This window comes from Lagopus muta, chromosome 2 (assembly GCF_023343835.1).
Source record: "Lagopus muta isolate bLagMut1 chromosome 2, bLagMut1 primary, whole genome shotgun sequence".
Taxonomy (NCBI): domain Eukaryota; kingdom Metazoa; phylum Chordata; class Aves; order Galliformes; family Phasianidae; genus Lagopus; species Lagopus muta.
In genome coordinates this window covers 88,298,279-88,321,587 of record NC_064434.1, presented here as the reverse complement: position 1 = coordinate 88,321,587, position 23,309 = coordinate 88,298,279, and the positions used below count along the sequence as shown (strand labels likewise).

The 23,309-nt window shown below is 42.0% G+C and overlaps 1 protein-coding gene and 1 long non-coding RNA gene across 3 annotated transcripts in view; both read right to left on the bottom strand.

The window, feature by feature from the left end:
* LOC125689325 (uncharacterized) overlaps positions 1 to 23,309 on the bottom strand; it is a 249,516-nt gene that overhangs the window by 11,568 nt on the left and 214,639 nt on the right. The window lies entirely within an intron of this gene.
* On the bottom strand, positions 879 to 23,259 carry DTL (denticleless E3 ubiquitin protein ligase homolog). 2 transcript variants are annotated; one of them, XM_048936283.1, is made up of 15 exons: positions 23,123 to 23,258; positions 22,836 to 22,961; positions 22,064 to 22,162; positions 21,667 to 21,728; positions 21,455 to 21,575; positions 20,971 to 21,036; positions 20,112 to 20,227; positions 19,254 to 19,327; positions 17,838 to 17,941; positions 17,107 to 17,211; positions 14,417 to 14,529; positions 10,432 to 10,521; positions 8,551 to 8,689; positions 3,735 to 4,570; positions 879 to 2,561 (listed from the first exon to the last, which is right to left on the bottom strand). In XM_048936283.1, exons 1-15 carry the CDS (start codon positions 23,241 to 23,243, stop codon positions 2,496 to 2,498), a joined length of 2,238 nt encoding a protein of 745 aa, XP_048792240.1. In that variant the 5' UTR covers positions 23,244 to 23,258; the 3' UTR covers positions 879 to 2,495. The 2 variants fall into 2 exon arrangements, with proteins under 2 accessions (XP_048792240.1, XP_048792242.1); XM_048936285.1 differs by having other exon boundaries at positions 882 to 2,561; positions 23,114 to 23,259.

Here is a 23,309-nt window from a genome sequence, read left to right as displayed (position 1 = left end):
TTTGGGAGACCCCTCTCAACTATGGAGTAGAGTTTTTTATCAAACTTTCAGAAAGATAATTTAGAGATATGGCTTGCTAGCTCAGAACAGCTCATAGCCCTTGATACTTAGTTTGACAAGTGTCTCAGGGAAAGCACAACTTATCTTAAAACTTAACTTGAAATGTGATTTGTACATGTGATTCTTCTTCTGTGCTCCTGCAGTCATTGTTTTATCACATTGAGATCAAGGCACTTTGACACAGAAGAATGTAAACTTCAGTTATTTTACTTCTTTTGGCTCTGAAACAGGCTGGCAACAGCTTAAGGTGAAAGAAATTACAGCTGATGGTCCACAAAACAAATTGCTCCACTAAACAGGTACTATTTAAAAGGAAAAAATCTCACATTCACAGTTAAGATTATTCATTTCAGAGGTACACCATCAGTGTAAATCATCATTAGGCAGCTGTTTACAATATAAAGAGGTAACATTTTGGGTGTAGAACTTTCCTGCCAGAGGAAAATACTGCGAAAGATATGGCGGAACATAAGACCCTATCGCTGTTGAAACGGCTGACAAAACACTCGAATACTTTGAGAGGGTCCACATCTGCTTATTCTGCAACAAGTAATTTACAAGCTGAATAGAAAAATCCTGCACAGAAAACTGGCTGTAGGCAAGCTAAACAGTTTCTCTGATTAATTGTAATTAAGACAGAATTAAATTGCAAACCTCCTAGGTTGCCTCTGTTATATTTCTTTGCTACTTCCATCTACACAAAGTATGTTAATATTAAACTAACAGAATTTTTTATTCTTGTTTTACTCAAGTTATTATTAGTTCAGAAAATCAGTTTAAAAAACATTTTTTTAAATGAAGAACTATAAAAAAGTGTCCAAAGAACTACACTCTCTTTCCTGCTTTCTTCTAACTTAATAACATCTCCTCAAAGCTCATACAGTAATGGCTTGTAATTTAGTAAACAAGAGGAAGTTTTCCTGGTCCTTATACATAGTAAGTGCTCCTACTAAAAGCTGCAGCTTGATGATGACTAGTGTTTGTTTTTTTTTTTTTACCCATTTACTTTTGCTTTGTAGCTGTGAGAGAACTTTTACAAAAGCCAGTTTCTTTCATGTCATTTATTTCCTTGCAAAATACAATACACAGCAAATAAACCAGGATCTTAATCCTTTCAGCTACTGCACTTTTCAATGCTGTAAAGTAGGTGGGAAAACTTCAGTCAGAAAACATGGGTTAGTTGGAACACATCCCCTTTAAATACCTCAGCACTTTTGCAGCAAAAAGACTTAATTGGGATTGTAGTTTTTTATTTATTTATTTTTAAAGTTTATAGAAACCATCATACCAAAAGACAGAGTAAATACTCAAATCTAAGATACAGATCTTCTACAAGCTACCCCTGTGGAAACAATGACCTTGGAATCAGTATCATTAGCCAGCAGGCCAGTGAACTTATTTCAGCTAGTGATCTTGTTCCACCAGTACCAGTGATGACTTCAAGATGGCAAAGCATGTAAAATTTTAATCTGTAAACTTTGTGAAGTGCTTTCTAAAATGTGAAGTGGCCCCCCATTTACAAGCTATTATTTAATAAATACCATATTATAAAAGTGTCATAAAGGTATTTTACAAGCAGTTATTAATGTCTTTGCCTCAGGCTAGATCTGTAAGAAGTCACCAAGCAACCAGTTGTTATGGAATGCTGTTTGGCAATAATTTTTGTAACACACCTTGCCCATATTTTATTTCGGAGAAGTGACAAGCTGTTGGCCTCTACAGCTCTAGTGCTAATGGTCCAAATGCCAACTATGTTGGTAATTACTGAAGTTTTCAGCCTTTGAGGAAGAAAGCAATGGCAAGAAAAGTAAAGGCATTAAGTACTCGATTATACCCTCTCTTCTTTCAGACTATAATCACCAGTTGTGCCATTGAATGGAGATGGACACAAGGGCATTTAAAATTCTTTTGTATTTATACATTCAAAACCTCCTTGCTGGAATTGAGTAGATGGTGCTGTAGGAGGACTAACTGGAAATGCCATTCAGCACGAAGTAGTTCAGCTCTTCCTCCACAATGGGCTTCTGGACATGCAACATATACTTTTCTGGAGGGCACAATGTCTCACACAGTATTCTTAAACAAAGAAAGTTTCAATGGCAGACTAGTAACATCAAAGGATAAGTTTCATGTGCCTGTCAGCATATGCAGTTGCTCTCTTTATAACAGTTGTCATGTAAAAAATTCTGTTTTCTCTATCAAAATGATCCGTTACCTGACATGAATACAAGAGCAGGAATCTCTACGTATCATACATATCTTCCGTGCTCTGATGATTTCAAGTGTTAATAGGCTTTAAAACAGAAGTTTACCAATGTCCAACAACAAACTGTGTAATGCTGGCGTATTGTTCTGTCAGTGGTGCTAAATCTGGTCTCAATGCCACAGTGTCAACATCCAACATCATCAGGTGCAACAACCACACACTACTTCAGTCAATTCTGTGGCTTTCTGTGGAAGTATGTGCAGATCTTCCTCATGGAAACTGAAGTGGTTACAGCCTGTAAAAAAAAAACAAAACCAAGAAGAAATGTTTCTGAGTTAACAGTTCGTACGCTGCATAATTCTTAAAGTCTCCCCTCCATCACTGCTCCAGTTTGTGTTGCTTCTTAAATAAGATAGCAAATGACAGGTTCTTTACTGTAATCTGTTTCTCTCACAGATAAGAAGCTTATTACCTACAGGAAACACAGTCTAAAAACTGGGTTTGTCTGACTGCAGCTCCATCTTCCCTATCACAGCTTTCAGGGCTGTGGATCTCTGAGATGCAATGGATCAAGGAGTGCTGCACAACAGAGGCCACTGGCATCCCAAAATTTGAGCTAGAATATACTACGTGGGAGAGATAATTCTTGTATGGTAATCACTCTCCGGGGCAAATCTTTGTCTTCTGTTTAAGCAGGTACACTGTAAATCACAAGCACTTGCAGGTTTTCTTGGTACCACTACAAGATGAAGAGTTCAACTGCTGTAACCCAAGGTGTGGTGGTTTGCACACTTCACACCTTGTAGAAGTGCTGAAGATGTGAGATATTTCAGCAAAATAAGCCTTAAACATGGCAATAACTTCTAATATCAAATATTCACTTGAAAGTATAATGAAAATATGACAATTGGAAATTTACTTGGAAAATAGTGAAATAATATCCAGTAAAAGATGCTTTAGGACCTAGAGCCCAATTAGCTCATGGTTTTAACATGGGTAAAAAACTGTTTTGCTGCTTGGGCCAGAATAAAATTTAACTCTTTCTTCCAGTGCTAAAGCGGCTTTTCAGTAATATAATCATGCAGATGTGATGCTGAACAGTAGATCTGCCAGGAAAGGTGTTGCCATTTGCTTCTCAGAGAAGAGCTGTATTTCAGAAGACAGCCACATCCTTCAAACATCCAGCTGGGAACTATGAGGATTTCTTAGTTCCTGTGTGCACTAAGTTCTTCTCAAAGGAGGTACAAGACCATCTTAAGAATTCTCCTCCTGCATGGAGGGGATTAGTATTTTGCAGCATTAATATACCTAGATTATTAGGTGAGAAATCATCGCTCGTCCATAATCAAGGAGAACAGACAATTCTCCAAATGTTTGAGTAAGAGAGATCTGACCATGTGTAGGAAGGGGACAGTGGTAGCCAGAGATAAATTCTTTCATTACCACTGTCCCTGATCATCCTACTTACAGTTTTCGGTGAGGTGGTCACTACTGCAGCCTCTTGACGTTTTGCGCTGGAGTTGTAAGATGATGGGGGGCTGCCAGCTTTGCCAGTCCGCAGCTTCTCTCCCAGAGCAGACAGCCAGTTTTTTCTTTCTGGTGAACTATTTTCTTTATCTACTACATCTGAGTCTCTCTCGCAGGGAGACTGCAAAACAAGAGGGGGAGTTTGAGTGCTGGACGGATTAACAAGGCTTCCAGAAAAAGAAAGCTCTTTTGAGCTGTGGCTTGATTCTTCATTATCCAAGTCAGCCAGATTTAGAGAGCCCTCATCACAAGCTCTTTGGCCTGCAGCCAAGTGACATAAATTTAGCTTGGACTTCTTAGCCACATGGTCCAGTTCAGTCACACAGCTACAGGCCTGCAGACACTTCTGCCCCGCTTCATCTTCCTTGCTGCAGTCCAGCCTTCTCTTGGCACGCTTTTCAGCCTGTGAGTATTGTGCTTTAGGAGTGCTAGGTGTTTCCAAGAGACTTTGTGTGACTTCTGCCAGGGCTTTTCTAGGGGAAGGTGTCTTTTTTCCAACTTCTGGGGAAGAGCATGGAGTCCTGGCAATCCAGTGTTTAATGGACATTTTGGAGGAAGGCACCAGTTTGGGAGAAGCACGTGGGCTGGCTCCACTCAGCTTTGCTGGTGTACAGACTGTGGCCATTTGAGTTTTGAAAGAGACTGTTGGAGTGTTTGTAGAAAGAGGAAGGTCTCCAGAATAACTGGGAGCACAGGCAGCTGGACGTGGTGAGGAAGCACATGGGTTGCCCACTGAGAAAGCCTTGGCAGGAGTATCCTGTGGGCTGGCTGAATGTCCTAATGGAGCAAAAATAAGCAGTCTAATGAGGAACACAGAGCAGCAGATTAAAGACAGCCCTTTCATAAATACCTGTCCCAGCTAGGAGATTAATTCAGTGCTGGCCCTGATTCTCAGATATACCTTGCTGAATTAGATTGCATAGATGTTTCTTTTATCAGTTAAGCTGATGCAAGTCCTCCTTAGAATCCTGTATCACTTGGCTAAGTATAACACAGTATGGTTTAATGTCTGACTTTTATTTCTTCTATGACCAGAACCCTTACTTAAGCTGCAGCTGAGGGACTAATGGATAGAAAAAACAGATATTGAATCTTCTAAGTTTTCTAGCCTTGCTGGAAGCTTTGCAATAGCTCAGTCCAGACAGCTCTGTTTTGGGAAGCTGCCTGAAAACAAGGCTGGCTCTCTATCTGTAGCTGGTCAGCCTATCTGCCCAATCTTTAACAGTTTCATGATTGAAAGAAGAGACAAAGCTACTGTAAGCAAGTCCCATAGCTAATTACACCAGGAAAGCTTTATTCTGCAATGCCATACCATATGAACAGTGCTCCTAGTCAAGCATCAGTAATTGCAATTTTTTAAGATTAAAAAAAAAATGAGAATGGGAAAGTATATACTTTCACCTTCTTGTCTTTTTGATGGAGTATTTTCTGCAGTGCTATATTAGGACAAAGATGGTAGTTATTTACCACACCCAATGACATGTGAGAAATTCTTCACCTCCCCAGCAAGGATTTAAATTCCCACGAAAATAAAAGTCTGTCACTGGATTTCTTTAAAACAAATGATCCCCAGACAAATACGTCACAACGGCATTTGTGCTCACTAGTCAAGCTGTTAAAATCCCCTGCTTTTAAAGCAGAAGCTTCTGAAAACCCAGCTTATTAAAACAGTAGTCATTGGTAGCTTTACACCTAAGACCTCACCAAGGACCTTAACTGTAACAGTGGGAATCATATATAGCAAAGATCTCAGTCTGCAGCAATATTAGAGAATTGTTTTATTTATAGGACCTTCCAACAGAGACACATCAACAGGTCTCTTAGATGCCTGCTTTCTCATTCATCTAACTTGGGGTGATGCAATTAAGTAGGATAGCATATTAATTTCTCCAAGCATTTTCACTCCTGAGCACAAGAACTCTGACTGCTTTGTTTTTTTTCCAAAGGCTTAATCTGAACTCCTAATTTTCAACATTAGCTGCTGTAAAGTACTTCATTAGGACAATGAGAAATCTAGTGTGAATAACCTGACATTTTCTTTAGGATGTTGGGCTGTCTCACAAATAACATGTCAAGTGAATACCTACATGACTCTTTCATGCCATAATAAGCCTCTTTTAATCCTTCCTTTTATTACATTATCCATCCCTTTAAAATAAAGGGCTGGTGCATGAGAGAAAAAGGAATATGACATAGTATTAATGGATCCCTCTACAAATCACCTTAAAGCACAGAGAGAATTAAAGGCTCCTTTCCAGACAAAATGTGCTACTTCATAATAACTTATTTCAACTTGGACTAAGAGAAAATCACTGCCAAGATTAGGTCTCTTAATCTTCACTTTAATGAGCACTTACAGAACAATAATATCTCAGTTGGGAAACCCAATGCATTTTCAGAATTAAGCTCCTAGAGGTAGAAGAAAAGAAGCAAGCTCAGCAGTTCTCATTCTGTAATGACCATCTACAAATCTGTACAGCAGAAATGTGGCATGACCAGCTGGGTTTGAGCACTCTCAATCCCATAGCAGTGTGAAAGCTACACTGTGGAGACCCTGGATAACAGAAAAAAGCTGTTATGAGGGCTGGAGGGGCAAAACGCAAACTAGTTACGTCCCCAAACTTCAGAGAAGGAAGATGAACATGAAGCTTTTTTGTAACTGCATACATTATTTAAGCTTCTGCTGAGCCAGTCTCAAGCTGTTTCCCTTCATGCTGCCACTCCACGTAGCATTGCGCGTTTCTGCATACTGTAAATATCTGCAGTCAAACTGCATAACACCAGTGCAGATATTTCCCACCTTCTCTGCTGCAAATTCTCTAGAATGGTATTATGAATCTCCAGATTTAAGAGTCATGAATTTTCCATGCGCAGGCCTGCTCCAGAAATTTGGTTACACAAAAGCATAGAGAAAGTACTGCAAATTAGGGAAATCACAGAATCAGTTTCCAAAGAAAAGGAAACTCTGCTTCCTATACTTCATAATATAGGTCAACAGTTAATGCACATTCTCAGCCTCACAATTCATTTCACACAAATGAGTGGAAAACTACCTAGATCTCATCCCAGCAGGCCTGAAATACAACTTAGTTGTCAGCTCTGAATCAGTCTCTGCAGATAACTCCTATACTCTAACAGCACGTGCTCTGTGTTCAAGAGCCAAGGTCAGCAGGAAGCCTGCTGTTGTGTTTGCAGTGTCTGTGTACTTCCTTTTCCCTCCTGTGTTGCTTTAATGCATCAAGAACCAGGAGAAATAAGCTGTTTTTCTACTATAATTGCCGAAGCTGACTTGTAAAGTTTTAGCATACTAATCACTTTAGATTTCAGACTTCTACACTAGACTCACATTTACTTCTATTTTGCAGAAGTTAATACACAAAGTGTACTTCTCAGCCCCCTTTGAAGCAATGTGAACGCTCACACAAACCATACACCACCTACAGAGCAGAGCTGGCACTCTCCCTGCTATTGTCTTGCAAACTTCCTGCAAGACTGTTACTCACTGGCAAAAGGTTAGATGTAATATTATCCAATTAGTGGGATTTGGAGACCTTCAGCCTTTATTTGTGTTAGCCAAAGTGAAATTCATTCAGAGAATGGCTAGAAAAGATAGGTAGAACAGAGGAACTCACATCAACAGCTGCTGGAAAGCTATTGTATTGCAAGTTTCAAAGCCACACTACAGAGCAGCTCTTCTTATTTCTCTTTGTCAGGGTTATTCGCCTCTCAACCACCCTACTGTAACAAAATGCAAGTTTCAGGCAAGTCAAAGTAACACTATAATGCACCATTCCTTTCTTTTCTCTGGGGTACTGCCCAGTGAACAGCTCCTCTTCCAAAGAGCACCAGTAATTCACAACCACGGCTCCACTACAGACATCTAGCTGAATTTTCCTGCTGGCAGTTCTTTAGATGTATTATCGTGATCTTGACCAACTTTAGACATTCCTGAGCGTGGCAGATCTGCCTGCTAGCTGTGAGAACATGCTGGATGGTTTGTCTGACCAGCTAGGCTTTGTAGAAAAGTTATGCATTTGAATTGATGGACATGATTGATCAATTTTGGAACATTAAGATTACATTGTGATTGACTACATGCATTTTTGAAGTACTTGCACTAACTGCCATTTGTCTGCATGGACAGTCAGTTACAATGAGACATAAAATTCATAGCAGCAGCAAAGAATGCTGCCCACAGTTTAACAACTGGGCAGGAGGAAAAAATTCAGAGTTCCCATGCTATGCCATCAGCCCTTTACAGGGTAAAATATGAAACTGGAAAAAGAACATGATCTTACTTCTCTCATTTACCATTTGATATGAAAAGAATATGACTTGCTGCTACAGCCAACAATCAAATCATTTTTAGCTGGAGCTGTAAGAATGCAACTGTGAAGCAGGTGATTCTGGCTTCCAGCTCCATTGGCTGAAGAAGTCCATGCACACATGACATCTCCTTTGGCCATTCAATTATCAAACACTGCTGATGCCCACTGAAGACCTGGCTGCCTGACAAGTTATGTTAATAAATATTTACTTTGCAAGCTGGTCATGCAGACTTCAGCATACTGTAAGCTATTTCAGCCAGCTCATCTTAGTGGTAGTAGAAGTATTTACAAGTAGAAGTGTTTGGCTGGCTTAATGAACTATTGCCTAATATGAAAAAATAGAAGACTAGGACAAGCCAAAGGATTTCATTGGTGAGCAGCCAAATTTCAGAAGCCATGCTGCAGAGCAAGATATCACAGGGGCCTTACCTGCTCCATCTTGTTCTTCTGATTTCTTCTGTGTGACCCAGCCCACCAACCTGGCTCTGTTGGACACTGACTTTTCCTCCTCAGGACAATGTTGTAGGCGCCAGATCCTTACGGTGTTGTCATCAGAGCATGTGGCAATCTACAATACAAATGCATTTGGGAATGGCAAGGCACATTCTGTGGGTCATGGGCCAAATGAGCTAGGACAGCTACACCCAGCACACCATGCCAACATATATGCAGGGCGAAATCTGCTTGAGGAGGATACAAGATTTGTCCACTAAACAAACAGAACAACCCGACTCTATTCCACTACTGTACCACAAACAAGTGTTTGCTTTGAAGGGGAAATCAAATCTTCTGGGGAAATCCCAGTCACCAGTAACTATATGCCTTGTACAGCTCTATAACAGAGGACAGCCTGCTCAGGAAGGGCCAGTGCATGTTTGCAATTTCCATTGCTCAGTAGCTAAAAGTAGCCATGCTGCTTCTTGCACCTGCATCTCTGTCTGTTATTCAGGACCTTCTCTGCCTGGGGACAAACTTTCGCAACACACAGAGAAGGTGACATTGGAAGGCTGTTGCATTAGCCTCAGGCGCTATCTCTACAGACTCAGATGTCAGCAGTATCTGGCAGAGATATCAACCCTGCTGCAAACATTCACCTAGATTCCTGTTGTGGCTTCACGTGTTCCAAAATGATCTGTGCAATCTATTTCAAACAAGCAGTAGCATCTAATCTACTCTTATACAGCTCTCTTTGGACAGGTTATTTGGTGACTCACATGGGAATCAACAGCAAGAAGGAAATGCTGTGGCTGAAGATCACAGTAATCCTGGATAGGAAAGTACCTCTACTGTGACCTCTGTGACACCAGTATTATGCTCACAGAAAGCAACTTGGCCTCTCAAATCACTCAAAGCAGCTTCTTGACCTTTCTTAGCACAGTGTCTTCACTTTCTTCACACCTCATGATCTGTACTGTGACTAATTTTTATCTGTGTTAGTATAGATTTTAAAGGCTGTATAGGTCTGCATTTCCAAACCATGATCAGGACTTTAGGTCACACAGACAACAGATTTCATCTAAAATGCCAATTTACATACTGTGCATCTTACATAGCTAAAACAATTATCCTTGTTTGCCTGCAAGACTCCCACTCTCCTACATTGTGTAAAGCTTTTCTGAAGACCTCGTGCTGCAGTGAAAGCTGGGCAAAGTATCCAATTTGCTTAGTAACACTGAAGTGCAAGGAACTATTATTGGGGCACTGTCTAGGATTAATTAGGATTACTTCTCTAGATCAATCATTTAAACCAACATCTTCCTGCAATTCCCTTTCTTCTAATGATACTTGGAGTATTATTACTGACAATTTCACTATGAATTTTTGTGTGTATATACAAATATTTGTTAGGAAAACAGTTCTGAGTATAAGAACAGTCATGAGGGAAGAGTCTACATGATTTTTGAAGGGCATACTCCTTACCACTCTGTACCATACTGGTAGATATATCAGTGGTCAGGCAGCTATGTATGGAACCACAAAGCAAGGCTTTGGCTTTTGAAAGATTTGATGAAATGGTTTCACAACTTTGCCTCTCACAGGTAGTAAGACAAGTTCTAATCAGAAGTCTTTGTTCATTTACAATTTGCTAAGTCTTATCAAATAGCCCAAATTATTAAAGAATAATGAAGAAGTTCTGTTATATTCATGTAACAAGTTTGGTTCACTGCCCTAAAAAAAATGAGCATGTTTGGAAATTATTATCTAAGAACTTCCTCCCAAATAAACAAATATTGCTGTAATTTTGAAAAGCAAATGTTGCCATAGCACCTCTATTACTTGACAGTGAAGAAAGTTTTCCAGAAAACAAACCTTAGTGAAGTCTGAAGGACACCAAGCAATGGAGGTAACCTCTTGAGAGTGGCCAACAAGGATCCGTGGAGGCAGGCTGGGTTCAGAAACCTTTGAAATTCCAAAGAAAAATAAATACAAAATCAGAAGACCACACACCACTAAGAAAGACCTTCACAATCCACCTGTGAGGCATACAAGACAGATCACAGAATCATAGAATCACTAAGGTTGGAAAAGACCACAAAGATCATCCAGTCTAACCATCAACCCATCACCACCATGCCCACTAAACCACGTCCCTCAGTGCCACAAATGATAAATCCAATTGCCTTCTGCCTACAATCACAGTCCATTGCAGCTGAGAGGCAAACCCAGACCCCCATCCTTATTCCTTACTTCAAGGATTTCTTTCTGGCACTGGCTGCCTAGAGAGGTGTCATACCCTCTTGGGAGACACCGCAGCTCTGCAACTGTGCAAAGGCAAGATTCTCTGTAAGACTGAATGCCTCAAAGCAAGGGAACACTTTCAAAGGGATGGTGTTAATAAGGATGGCTACTCCACGACAGCTGCTCAGTACCCCATGTAGAACAAGTCCACATTTTCACTTCAGCACTTCATGGACTACCAGAGATATCCCAACACTCCTTCTTCCTCAAAACACATCCCCAGACTGCATACTGTTGGCAATTTCTTCTGAGAGACAAGGACTTACAGGGTTCTAAGGATCAGTTCACATTCTACTGCTAAAGGTGAAGCAGCTGGTCAGCAATGAGATGCACTGACTTGCCTGGAAACATTTGTTTAATTCCTGCTGCATGTGGGATTTCTGCCAGAGCTGTCAGCACAGCATACTGTGTGAAGTGGTATCTCTGTCTCTGCTAGGTAAGATGCTTAAAAGTTTGGGAAGATCACACTCTGAATGAGAATAGGTAAATATATTCAGCTGCTATTTTAAAAACAAACCTAAAACAAATGGTTTAAAAATAAAGAACAAAGTCCAATATATGAATACTTACTGACTTCATAACTGGTGGCTGCCAATCAAATGAGCCAGAGAACCTCTAAGAGTTGATTAAAAAGTTCCCTAAAGCACACGTGCTCATTAAACTTGGGTCCTTTTCTTTTTTACCCTTCATAGAAATCTTTTTCATTATTATTGTTAATCTTTATTCTTACTGTTACTCTTCAATTACAGCTTGTGTAAGTGACAGATACAACTGAAGCTCAAGCATTAGGTAGCACATAGAAGAAAATACACACACATACACACATACATGCAGATTATATTCAAGTTAAGCATGCTTTCAGCAGAGAATCCGTTCCAGATCTATGAGTCACCATTTTCAATGTGACATTATATGGGGAATTTATAAGGGGGATTTGCATACATGATAAATGAATGAACAGATCCTTTACTGTGTGGGAAAAGGAGTAGATGTTACATACAGGTTTCAAAGAGAGATGCAAAACATCAGGGAAGGCTTCTGATTTACACACATGTTTTTTCTTGTGGAACCCCTTCTACAACAACCTGCATAACCATAATTGAATATCCAGCTTCTGCATCTTCAGCTTGTTCTGATATAAACAAGTTCTTCATAACTGGCCATGTTTTCTTTTTCCTAGCATTGCAAAGGCAATCACTGATTAAATATCCACTAACTGCCTTGTTCGGAGCATTCCCGTCTCTGACAAAATATGTAATGCCATAGAAACTCCCTATTTAGGGAATAAGAGACAGAGGTGCAGAGAACATCTTTGTTTATATTTAATAGCAGTGTTGCACTGCACACATAACAGTTTAGTAGTCACTGACTGCTGAAAGGAAAGCAGAGGAAGAGAATTCCTCCAGCTCCTGCCAAGTTGATGTTACCCTGCATTAGTATAAATTAAACCAGTTACACCCAACTTACCATTTTGTGAACTAAAGGATGGTGTGTTCATTAGAATATGAGGGAGGAGGAGGCTAAATGACACCACCCATTGTTGGGTGCTAGAAAAAAAATGCATTAGGAAGACCTTTGTATTTCCTTCTGTCCTTGGGATGCCAAAGTATTTAGAGTCCGGAAACCTTCATTTTTAGCCTTGCTTTCTAAGGAATGGAGGCTTCTGCAATAAGAGATTCTATGATTCTAAGAGGGTTCAGAAGATAATGGAAGTACGAAGTCCAAGTCTATAAAGCTTGTTTTAATTACCAGGGACATAGCTCATTTAGGTACCATTTTACAGAGAATAACTTCTCAGCTCCCAGGCTTTTACAGTCTTAGAGTTGTTTAAGAGCCAGTTCATTAATCAACAGACTAGTAATTAAAACAACCAACATAATAAAGTGAGCTTTTATTGTCTGAAAGTGATGTTATATGTCAAAGCAGACAGAAACAGTATCCTCGTCAGCAATACCTTCTAGCCACAGTATTCCTTGGGAATTGCTGACCCAAGTGCAAATTGGCATTGCTTACAAAGTTTCTCAAAGAAACAATCTGGGTAGACAATGTTTAGTTTTGTTTTTCTTTCTTCAGCAAGGACTTGGTCTGCCTTTCATGCTTCTCTGGATATGGAAAGTTAGCACTCTCCTTTGAGTTCTTTCCAACATTACCTGCTAATTGCTAGTGAAATATCTAAGCACGTATTTTCAGTGCATAGTAAATCCTCATCCCAGAGAATGTACATGTGTTTCAGTGTCACTAAAATCTGCCAACATTTAAAACAAATTAAGAAGGCTTTGAATATGGCAGACCAGAAAAATAGACTGAGTTTTGCTGAAAGTCCCACTTCCTAACATGACTATGGAATTAAAAGTGATTATCTGATGATTTACTTAATAAATATTCAATATGATCTGTCACCCACACACGATAGAAATAGACAATTCATATGAAGCAAATGCATTTAAATGTATTTGCTTAAACTTTGAGATGGTACAGTGTCCTTGAATGCTCTTGACCCAGTTCCAGCCTGCTTCCCACAAAAGTGCCAAAACACGTGAGTGCAGAATGCACAGCCCAAGTTTGCATAGGTATTTTTGCTGAACTCACACTGAAGTGAGAAAGGCTAAAATTACACTGCCTGACGTGGAACTGACCATGTTCCTGCACTCTGCTCCTGGGTAAGCAACTTAACTGCCTACAAGAAGTGTTCATAGAAACAAAGGGACTACATGCTCAAACCATGATCAGTGCAGGGAGACTCACTGCCCTCAGAGCTTTGTATTGTATTTTCAAATGCATCGTGAAAGGAATAACCAAGTCAGCATTTCCTGGAATTACCCCAAACCTAAGCAGTCACCTGTGACTTCTGTTTATCCTACTTGAGATAAGAAGTCCACTTTATTACTGAATGGCTGTAGACTATGCAGAACAGAACTTGAAGCATGCCTTATTCTGAGGTCCCTGCTTTTAACTTTGTGACATTTGCATTTCCTACACGTCAGTGCAAGATGCCAAGTGACTAAGCCTCTCAGCTGTCAGACAGTGCTTTGGAATTTTGCTGAAGGCTCTGGCTGAGCTCTTGCTGTAATACAAAGGCTTTAACTACTGTAAATTTAGTATGAAAAAAAGTTAGTCTGAAGCAAGAGCTAGAAAAAGGAAGGAGGAAAAGAGTGCCCCTTAAATACTTAAAATTTAAGTTTTTTCTAACATACTCCATTGCTAAATATGAATCAAGAATTGTCTACTTGCCATAGCCACCTAAATCAACAGGATCGAAAGAAGACTGTACTGCCCATTAAAACAAGATTAAGATCAGCAACTTGCAATAACCAGCAGTGATGAGAGACATATTGATGGCAGGAGGTTAGCTCTATTTTACATTAAATAGTTAGATCTAGCCTTGACTGCACACTCTGGGCACAACATGCCAGGATCTAACCCTGCAATGCATTAAGCAGGAGTGAAGGCTGGGAGTGCCCTGTGTGAACATGAAAAGCAAATGAAACCAAAGAGCTGAGCAGATCTGGGCAGCCAGCCTGAGGCTACACACTTGGGTTTCTCCCAAATGTCTCACCTTCCAGATGTACGCGTTGCAGTCACTTGAGCCACTAACCAGGAACTGGTCATCTGGGCTAATACTGGATTTGATGTAAAAGGTAGAATTCTGGTGTCCGCTGAAAACTGCCACTGTGAGAAAAACAATGAAAATGAAAACAGCACTCAACACACAGCTGTGGGAGTTGGTTGCATAAGCAGGGCTGATCTGACAGGCTTTTCCTGCCTAGCCATGTATATTCTAGAGAAAGCAGTTGTACTGCTTCCTTGCTACAGGGCTGGGAGCTCCAGCTGGCAGGCAGCAGGAGGCATCACTCAATAGGAGCCCTTCGCATCTCCCTGCATGAAGCTGCTTTACCCAAAAGGTTCTCTTCATAGCATTATTAAAATGTGTTAGGTTTATCAAAGCTTCAGCTCCACTCATATACATCACAACCAGGCCAAGACATCACCTGGGCTACCCTTTGCTGTTCTTCCCACTGCCACCAGCCAGCCCCACTGTGTTAACAAGGACAGTTGCACAGAAAGCTTCCACTGAAGAAACTAAGGCTACTCCTTTCCCTTGCTGCCAGCCTCTTTGTCAGCCAAACGTATTCCATGTCAGCTACACTCGTCAATCATCTATATTTAACGTCCCAGTAACACTTCACTTTGAGCCTCCAAATAGCTCCTGCTCCCTATTGCAAGCACCGGAAGAGTCAATGGCCAATGCAGGAGCTGAACGTGCATCTGGAGCACTCGGCCATGCTACACCCAGCCTTCTTATCAGGGTGGAAAGGGCAACTTTCCCGATTTAGCACCACGTGGGGCTGGCACGCCCTTGGCCAGCCCTGGCACAAAGCACTCAGAAGCAGGGATACCATGAATACTGTAGGCTCTACGAGAAGTTAGCAGTCAGTTCAAAGACTTTCAGTCTCTTTTCCATCGTGATTTTGACAAAGGTGACCCAGAGACTGGTTGCTTTTGGCTTTCTTTGAAACCTTGTGAGACCCCACAATGTACTTTGGTTTTAACCTGCAGCTCTTTCCTTGCAGTAGATACAGGCAAATCCTATTACTGAAGGATTTCCTCACGGCCCTCTTCCAACTAACACTGCTGTCCCGACATTAGATCGGAGCAGCTGCCATCTGGGTCCAGCCCAAATCAGGAGGCTCAGAGTCTTCCCAGCAGCTCACCCCAGCCATAGGCCCGTGCTGCCCTCTGCAGGAGGGCCAGCTCACTGATCCCCTGCCAAAGTCCTGTGCTTTTCAGGCAGCTTGATAAACTGAGGTTTCTGTCCAGGTTTTATTTGCTAACTTGTTGACACTAGTCAACAGAAGATGACAGCTAAACGTAGAAGTAGGTGGCAGGGTGGCCTGAACCTCTGAGAGAAACTGTTCTTGGGAATAGAATATCCCAAGTTGTAAGAAATCCATAACAATCATCAAGTTCTACTCTCAGCTCCATACAAGAACATCCAGAAATCTGATCTTATGTCTGAGAGCGTTGTCCAAATGCCCCCTGAACTCCTGCAACTTGGGGCCGTGCCCACCGCCCTGGGCAGTCTGTGCCCATCGCCCTCTGGTGCAGACCCTGTCCTAACTCCCAGCTGCACCTCCCCTGACACAGCTCCATGCTGTTCCCTCGGGCCCTGTTGCTGTCACACAGAGCAGAGCTCAGCACTGCTCTCCACTTCTTGTGAGGAGCTTTAGCTGCCATTTGGCCTCCCCCTCAGCTCCTCTGCTCTGGGCTGAGCAAACCCAGGGACCTCAGGCACTTCTCACACACCTTGCCCTCCAGACTCTTCCCCATCTTTGCAACTCTCCTTTTGAAGAGGGACAGACCAGGGGAGTATTTCCACATCTCAGCAGCAGCACACAGGGCTTAAATCAACAAATGACCTATTAATATCTAATACTTGCACTACTTCTCCACTTTGGCAGCATCTCCACTCAACTGACTGCTTTCCTGAAGAGCATACAGAAGAACACATTGTTCATTTAATTTCAATTAACTGGAAGACTGAGAAAAGGCAATGGAAACTAAATCATATGTCTGTTTGGAACGCTTTTAATAAGATTGGCTGCTTTCTGAGAAGCAGCTACTGGCCTATGACAAAGAAGTTTTAGTGCACCAAAGTCTGCAAAACATCTTGTTGATGTAAAGGTCACAGACAGAGCTGAAGGAATCTAAAAAGCTGGAAAAAGGCAAAGCATCTCCACAACTTGCTGGGGACGCTTTCTCCCTGAAACTGCCACAAAAATTAAATTTAACAGACACCTTAAAATGTCTGAGTATAGTCTAAGAGGTGATCCCTCTTTAGCTCTGATTCAGAGCTAAAATCCTAAGAGTTCAGAGTGAAAGATTTAAAACTGCTACAAGCAGGCAGTGAAACTTGTCTTTCTATGCTCTCTGTAATATCTCATTAGCAATGCCAGTCATCAGTCCATAACACAGTCCTCATCTCTGAGCTGCCTGGCAAAACTGCTCCACCAGGGTTCCAGCAAGTGCTGTGAGCACCTAGGGCTGGGAGCAAGCTATTTGCATCTATGCCGACACATTGCTCACAGCTCTTACAGTGCTCTTTTCCCTGCTGATCAAGACCAACTTTGAAGCACAGGCAAGCCAGCTGCTTGATTTTAGTAGATACCTACTCTTGTGGATCAACTCAGAAACCTTATTGTATGCAATACTATTTTTACAGGTTATTTCCTCTGATATTATTCTTACCTGGAAAGGACTTTAAACTTGTCATGTTGAACATATAGATACTGTCATCAGTGCAGTTAGCAAACAGATTAGCACCAGTGGAATCCAACACAAGACTAGAATACCCTAGAGACAAAGAAATATTCCCAGTAAATAACTCCACCAAAACATTTTGGAAAACAGGCATTGTCTAAGAAATATCCAGAGAGGGAAATTTGGAAAGGATCTCTGTCACATAGGAGATTGTCATTGGAAAGATCACTTGTTTGCCAGAACACTTGCTGGAGAACAAAATGTTTTAGCACAACATTGACATTTTCTCATGAGGATTCAGAGCGCTATTCAGAGAGAATTCTCAACTTCAGAGCAGGCAAACAACCTATTTGATAGTTTCAAGTGGGTATCAGGAACATCCAGTTGTAGAAGCAGAGGTTAAAAATACACATAAATCCTCATGTTCGGTGGCGTTGATGGCAAGTTATTTCAGTCAGCTCCTTGAAGATTTTCTCATGTTTTTGGGACTAATACTGACCATTACTACATCAAGATGGTTATTAGACAAGTCATGAACAATTACTGTGTTGTATTGTAAGGTGCCAGGTACAAAGTCAGAGCAATACGAACAGTATTGATTTTATACCAAACAGTTGCAAATATTGCTCTGCTCTCAAAGACTATGATGTAAAAACCCACCCTTTCTGTTGTCTTTGCAAGATACAGTGCAAATAGAATTGAATCATCCAATAACTTACCAAGTTTGCGAGTGCTGGTGCCAGGATAGAAAAAAGACTTGAAAGGCACAGGATCCTGCCGGTAAGCTGTATAGTTCTTGCGCAAGTCCCACACTTTGATCACACTGAAATATATGAGCAAAGGTGTCTACAACTTGCCAAAAGTCCAACCCTCTTTTGCAGTGCAGACAAAGCCTTCTAATGCACAGGAAGACAGGTTGCTCATTAGTAAGGAATGCCCAGTGATGGCACAACGGAGCGAGAATACAGCAGAGATGTGCTGAAAGGACAATTGTTCTGCTGAGCACGGATGAGGAAGCAGCATTGTTTTGTGTAACTAACACAACACAAAACACAAACCCACAAGCCAACTTTCCTCAACTAGCAAAAGGACATAACAAGGATGCCATTATATTCTGTTTTTTTTAAATGAAGCTCTTTGAGGTTTCTCTTGCTCTCTAGGAGCAAGCCTCTATCATGCACCATGGGATGTAGAGTCAGTATTATGTCTCAGGAAGGCTCTGGCCACAATGAAACCTGCTATATAACCAAAGCCTGAGAGACTAATCTCTGTGCTAAACAGCAAGACATTTTCCTGAGCTCCAAGATGCTGCAACAGATCTGGCATCTAATAGAATGCATCCTTTGTAACTCGACACATTTTCTCAAGCACACCTGCACAAATGTAAGGCTTCCCCTTATTCCCAATCTTCCCCTCGCATCCCAAAGCAGCTCCTTGTCTAACAATAGTTTGCTTACTTGCCATCCAACAGGTCCGTGAAAATAAACAGAGATGATGGGAACTGTTCTCATACTGCCCCATAGCTAGTGACACTAAAATGAATATTTACCATTTAGGCACAATTTGTTCCAGCACAGCAATCTTGGGTAAGAAAGGAAAGCACTATTCAGCTTTGGCAACGCAAGCAGGTAGCAAGTTCTGTTAACTCTACCTAATACTAGAGCTGCCCCAAAAGTAACGCATTCTATTTATTATGTTGGCCCATGGTATCAGAGGAGCAGGTTGGAGTCCAAATGATGGATGTGAGCAGAGTGAAGCAGTAAGAGATATGTGTCTGCAGTGGCAACAGCAATAGAGGTCACCTCTACTGGTGCAGATATTTGGTGCAGATGGGCGAGGCGTGCAGGATCCTGTTCATCACTGGGAAAAACACATAGCTAATGGTGGTGACTATGTTGGAAAGTAGTGTTTTGTAGCTGAGAATTTGCTCTATCAAATAGTGTGACTGTGCTCTACATACCTGTTACAGTTTTCATGGAAATAAACAGGAGGCATTACTTCTGGAGCAAGCTATATAGTAACTGTAGCTTTGTGAGCCACTGTGATCTTAGAAAAAAAAAAATCTCCCAATCTTTCTGTGTCACTAAGAAAAACAGGCAGAAAAGCACGGAAAAGTAGGCATCTTCCTTCCTTACCCATCAACAGCTCCTGCAGAAATAAGAGTATGCTCGTCTTGAAGCAGCACCACAGTTACACTCTGCTGGAAATCCTAGAGGAGAGAAAAGTTCAAAGTTCTTACTTTGTTTATTTTCAAGGTCAGCAGCGTCTTGCTGCTAAGTTGAAGGCCAAGTTAATATCGAGGACACCACCTCTCAGCCAATCTACACTTCTCTTGGCCATAGACCAGACTGAGTTTTGCTCTAGAATTAGCCTGAGCTTCTTGGGCTCCCTCCTGCCAGTTTGCTTTGTGTTCTCCAGCAAGCTGCTCGCTGCAGGCAGGAGAAGGTGGAATACCAGATTTCATTTAGGAGACAATAATCCTTTAACCCTGCTTAGCAGTGTGGCTAAAGGACCCACAGGGAGTGGTCAGCATAAGATTACACCTCACAGGTCAGAGATAAGAGAGTTCCACTGGAGAGGTTAATAGATGAAATAGGAGATCTTATTCAGGAGAGGCTGTTGTTTTTGTGGTCACATTTGGGAGGTGTAATGTGGAGGGAGTAACAAGGGAAAGAAAGGAAAAAAAATTGGAGCCCTCCCTTCTCACCCTTCGAAAACAAAAACTGTAGCCACTCCTTTTCTCTCTGGAAAAAAAAAAGATGTATTTTCACATGGCATTTACACAAAGACGGCTCTGATAGCATGTGCGTTATTAGACAACAACATCTAAAATTAGCCAGAGCAAGTGACCATGACACAAAAACCCAGCTCTGCAAAGACAAATTAGTGTTTACAGAATTCAAGCCAAATATCTCTCACTGCAATTACTTAGGAAGGCCACTATGCATAACACTGTCCTCAGAGCAGAGGTCTCCTGTCTTCCTGGCACATACCACCAAGGGAGCAAGTCCTCTCAGGTTCTGCCTCTTCTTCCTCAGCTTGGAAGGAGTCTGCTTGTCAACCACGTTGTGTGCTCCGCTGATTTGATTCACCTGCCTGTAAAATCCATCTGGAAGACAAATACATGTAAATTGTTAGTTTCTATGCCTATTTAATCTTGCCACCATTTTCATGTAACAGGCAGCAGCTTGGAATAAATCCCAAAAAGCAGCTGAGACGAGCTTTCAAAATCTATTAGTAACGTATTCTGAAAACATTAACTGCTACTTGTGTACAAAAACTATGAGAACACGTTCCAGAAAACTGCTGGTGGCAGGAAACTGAAAAGTACGAGGGCATGAGCTGAATGGTGAGGGAGAAGTTCCAGGAAGCAGAAGAGTAGAACAATCACCCTGCACTTAGGTGTTCCCACAACACCTTCAGTCGCTCCCAGGACTCACAATCTCCTTTGTACCTTCCTACACTGGTAGGAAACTTTTCAGCTTTGATCACCTCCTCCCCACCACCAATGGCTCTGAGTGAATTGCTCTCACCCAGCCCAGCTCAGTGCTGTCCTACACAATGATGTGTTTTGTACAGCCTTATCTCTTTAACAATACACAGGGTATTATCAGGGCAACACAGACATCAAGCTGCCAGTCTGAGAGAACTGCAAAGTGAAAAAACATGTCTAACATATTCTAGCTATTCCATACTCTCACTGTACTAAGGCAGTCCCTGATTACCTGATAATCTTCTTACCTAAGTATTGCCTATGCTGTAATCAAAAGCATTACTCCAATAAGTACATTGGAGCACTATTTCTACACGAGCTACGGAGCTTTATTAATACATATCTGAAAGTTCAATTACCTTTCTTGTTGCATCTGGTGTCCCAAACCATGATGTTTCCATCTCTGCCTCCGGTACAGAAAACAGCTGAGAAAGAGAGAGCTATTAATTCCCAAAAGCTGAGAAACTGAATCCAGCATAATGCCATCTATGTGCCCCTAGAACTACAATGATCAGGCCTTTGGTGCTTTCTGACTAGTTTCCTTATGGTCTTTCCTTAGTGCAATCGTAGGAAAAAATTGCTTACAAAGAGTATTTCCAGATTTATGTTTGTAAGTAAGGTGTAAGTGACTTCAATGCCATGTCTTAAAATTGCCTAAGATCAGAGATGTGCAGACATCATCAGATCACTGCAAGGTTACAACGTTGGTTAGGTCGCTGCTTAGCCCACCTGTGCTATGTGCAACCAACAGATTCCAAAGCCCTTTTTTAGCCCCATAAGGATAGAAGTTGTAGTGGGAAAGAAGAAGGACAAAAAAAAAGTCAGGAGGGAATGCCAATTTACCTTTTTCAAACCTAGAAAAAGCAACTGACTTGAGGCTACACTGGTGACCTTTGCATATGCCAAGCAGCTCCCCAGCTCTCACATCCCACACCTTGGCTGTCTGATCTCCTGAAGCAGTGACCTTCAGAGGAAAGAATAAAAAGCTTTCATCATATTCTGCACACCACTGCCAATGCATTAGGAATAAACTTAGATAGGAAAAGGCTTCTTACAATCCTGTGCTCTCCAGGTACCCAGGCAAGGTCAAACACAGCATTTGAATGAGCCTGCCATTCTGACAAGAGAACAAAAGCCATAATTAGTTCAGTGCACATTCAGTTCAGCACTACACTACAGTATTTTGCAGGAGGCTAATGAACATCAGACATCAGAAGCTGAAAATAGGTTACTTGTTAGCAGCTTCCCTCAGGCATGGCAAACACACAGCTATTCATCTCCCATTGCTTTTGTAAGAGCACACTCACATGGCTGCTCTGTAAACAGGACTCTGCAAAGTATGAAAAGATGCAAGTACTTCCCAGATTAAGTTTAAACAGCCTGCATAAAGTTTCCTTTGGTTCCACCACATCCCATACTTGTCACTTCAAATGAATATCATGTAATACTTACCCTTAGAGATCAGTTTGGTGGTATTTTGAGCTTCAGTATCATACAGTCTGACAAATCCTTCTTCATTTGCAACTGCCAATACATGCTCAAAATTTGGGGCTGTAAAGAAATTTGAAATGTCTATTACAAGGCTGATCCACAGTTGTGCCTCTTCCCTTTGTGAGGGGAGTACAGGCACTTTAACACCAAACTGATAGCTGTAAAAAATAAAATAGCATTTACACAGCGATTTCCACTCTCAAAATGCAGAAATATTGCCAAACATTTATTTCTAGACACTCAATTCTGAAACTATTATATATGGGAAATAGAGTGGGTCAAGGAGCAACTTCTAAGATAGTGCCCTCTTTCAACAGCATTGGTGACAGATCCTTTCCTCCATCTTTATGACCTATCCCCTTGGATGTTTTCCAAGTGCTTTCCTTGGATGTGACATGGAGGAGCAGAAAGCTGCCTTGGAGAAAGGCGTTTACAATCCGAGTGTTGGGTGGTCCCGCATGGAGCCAGTACTTGGACTTGATGATTGTTATGGGTCCTTTGCAATTTGGGACAGTCTGCGATTCTGTAATAACCCCATGGCACAACCAGAATACAGCACACCAGAGTTCTGCCCTAAAGGTCCCCAAGACTCAGCGTGTAGGACGTGGAGGCACACATTCCCTGTTACCAGCTCACAAGAACACCAAACCCTGCCAAAAGACCTTGAAACATCCAACAGAAACGAGTGTACAGAGGAACCCACACACCGCGACATTCCAGCACGTGGCCGTACCTGCAGAAAAGCTGCAGCCGAAGGGAGGGACGGGCATTCCGATTTCTCCGTAGGAGAGGTGATCATCTTCTCGGCTGCACTTATAGCCGTCCAAGAGATGCTGCAGGGGAAGCGGTGAAGACTGACCTGAAACGAGACAAGCGGACGGTGACTGCACCGGACTCTGCGATCCGGGAGGCCAAGGGCCCGGGTGCCGCACTCTCCGCTCCCAACTGCGGTGCGGACTCCCCGCACGGCAGCCCCCAGGGCGCGGTACGCGCGGTACACGTGGTACTCACGGTACTCACGGTGCCCGGCGGCGCGGCGGAGCAGAGCGCGGCACAGCATGGCCAAGAGCCCGCGGACCGGCGGAGCGGTACCGAACTCCCGCCACCGACCGACCCGCCAAACGCATCTCCGCTCTCTCATTGGACAACAGCTACGCGCCGCGCCGCCCTCTCTCCGCTCGGATTGGCGGTGAAAGAAAGGCGGGGT

Excerpts from the sequence above, each read along its gene's own strand:
- DTL (XM_048936285.1), bottom strand. The coding sequence starts at position 23,243 with ATGAGAGAGCGGAGATGCGTTTGGCGGGTCGGTCGGTGGCGGGAGTTC. Across the intron at positions 19,328-20,111 it reads GAGGACTTGCTCCCTTGGTG|GATTTCCAGCAGAGTGTAAC; the intron begins GTATGTGCCAGG and ends TCTCTCCTCTAG. Across the intron at positions 10,522-14,416 it reads GCAACGCGTACATCTGGAAG|GTTTCTGAACCCAGCCTGCC; the intron begins GTGAGACATTTG and ends GGAATTTCAAAG.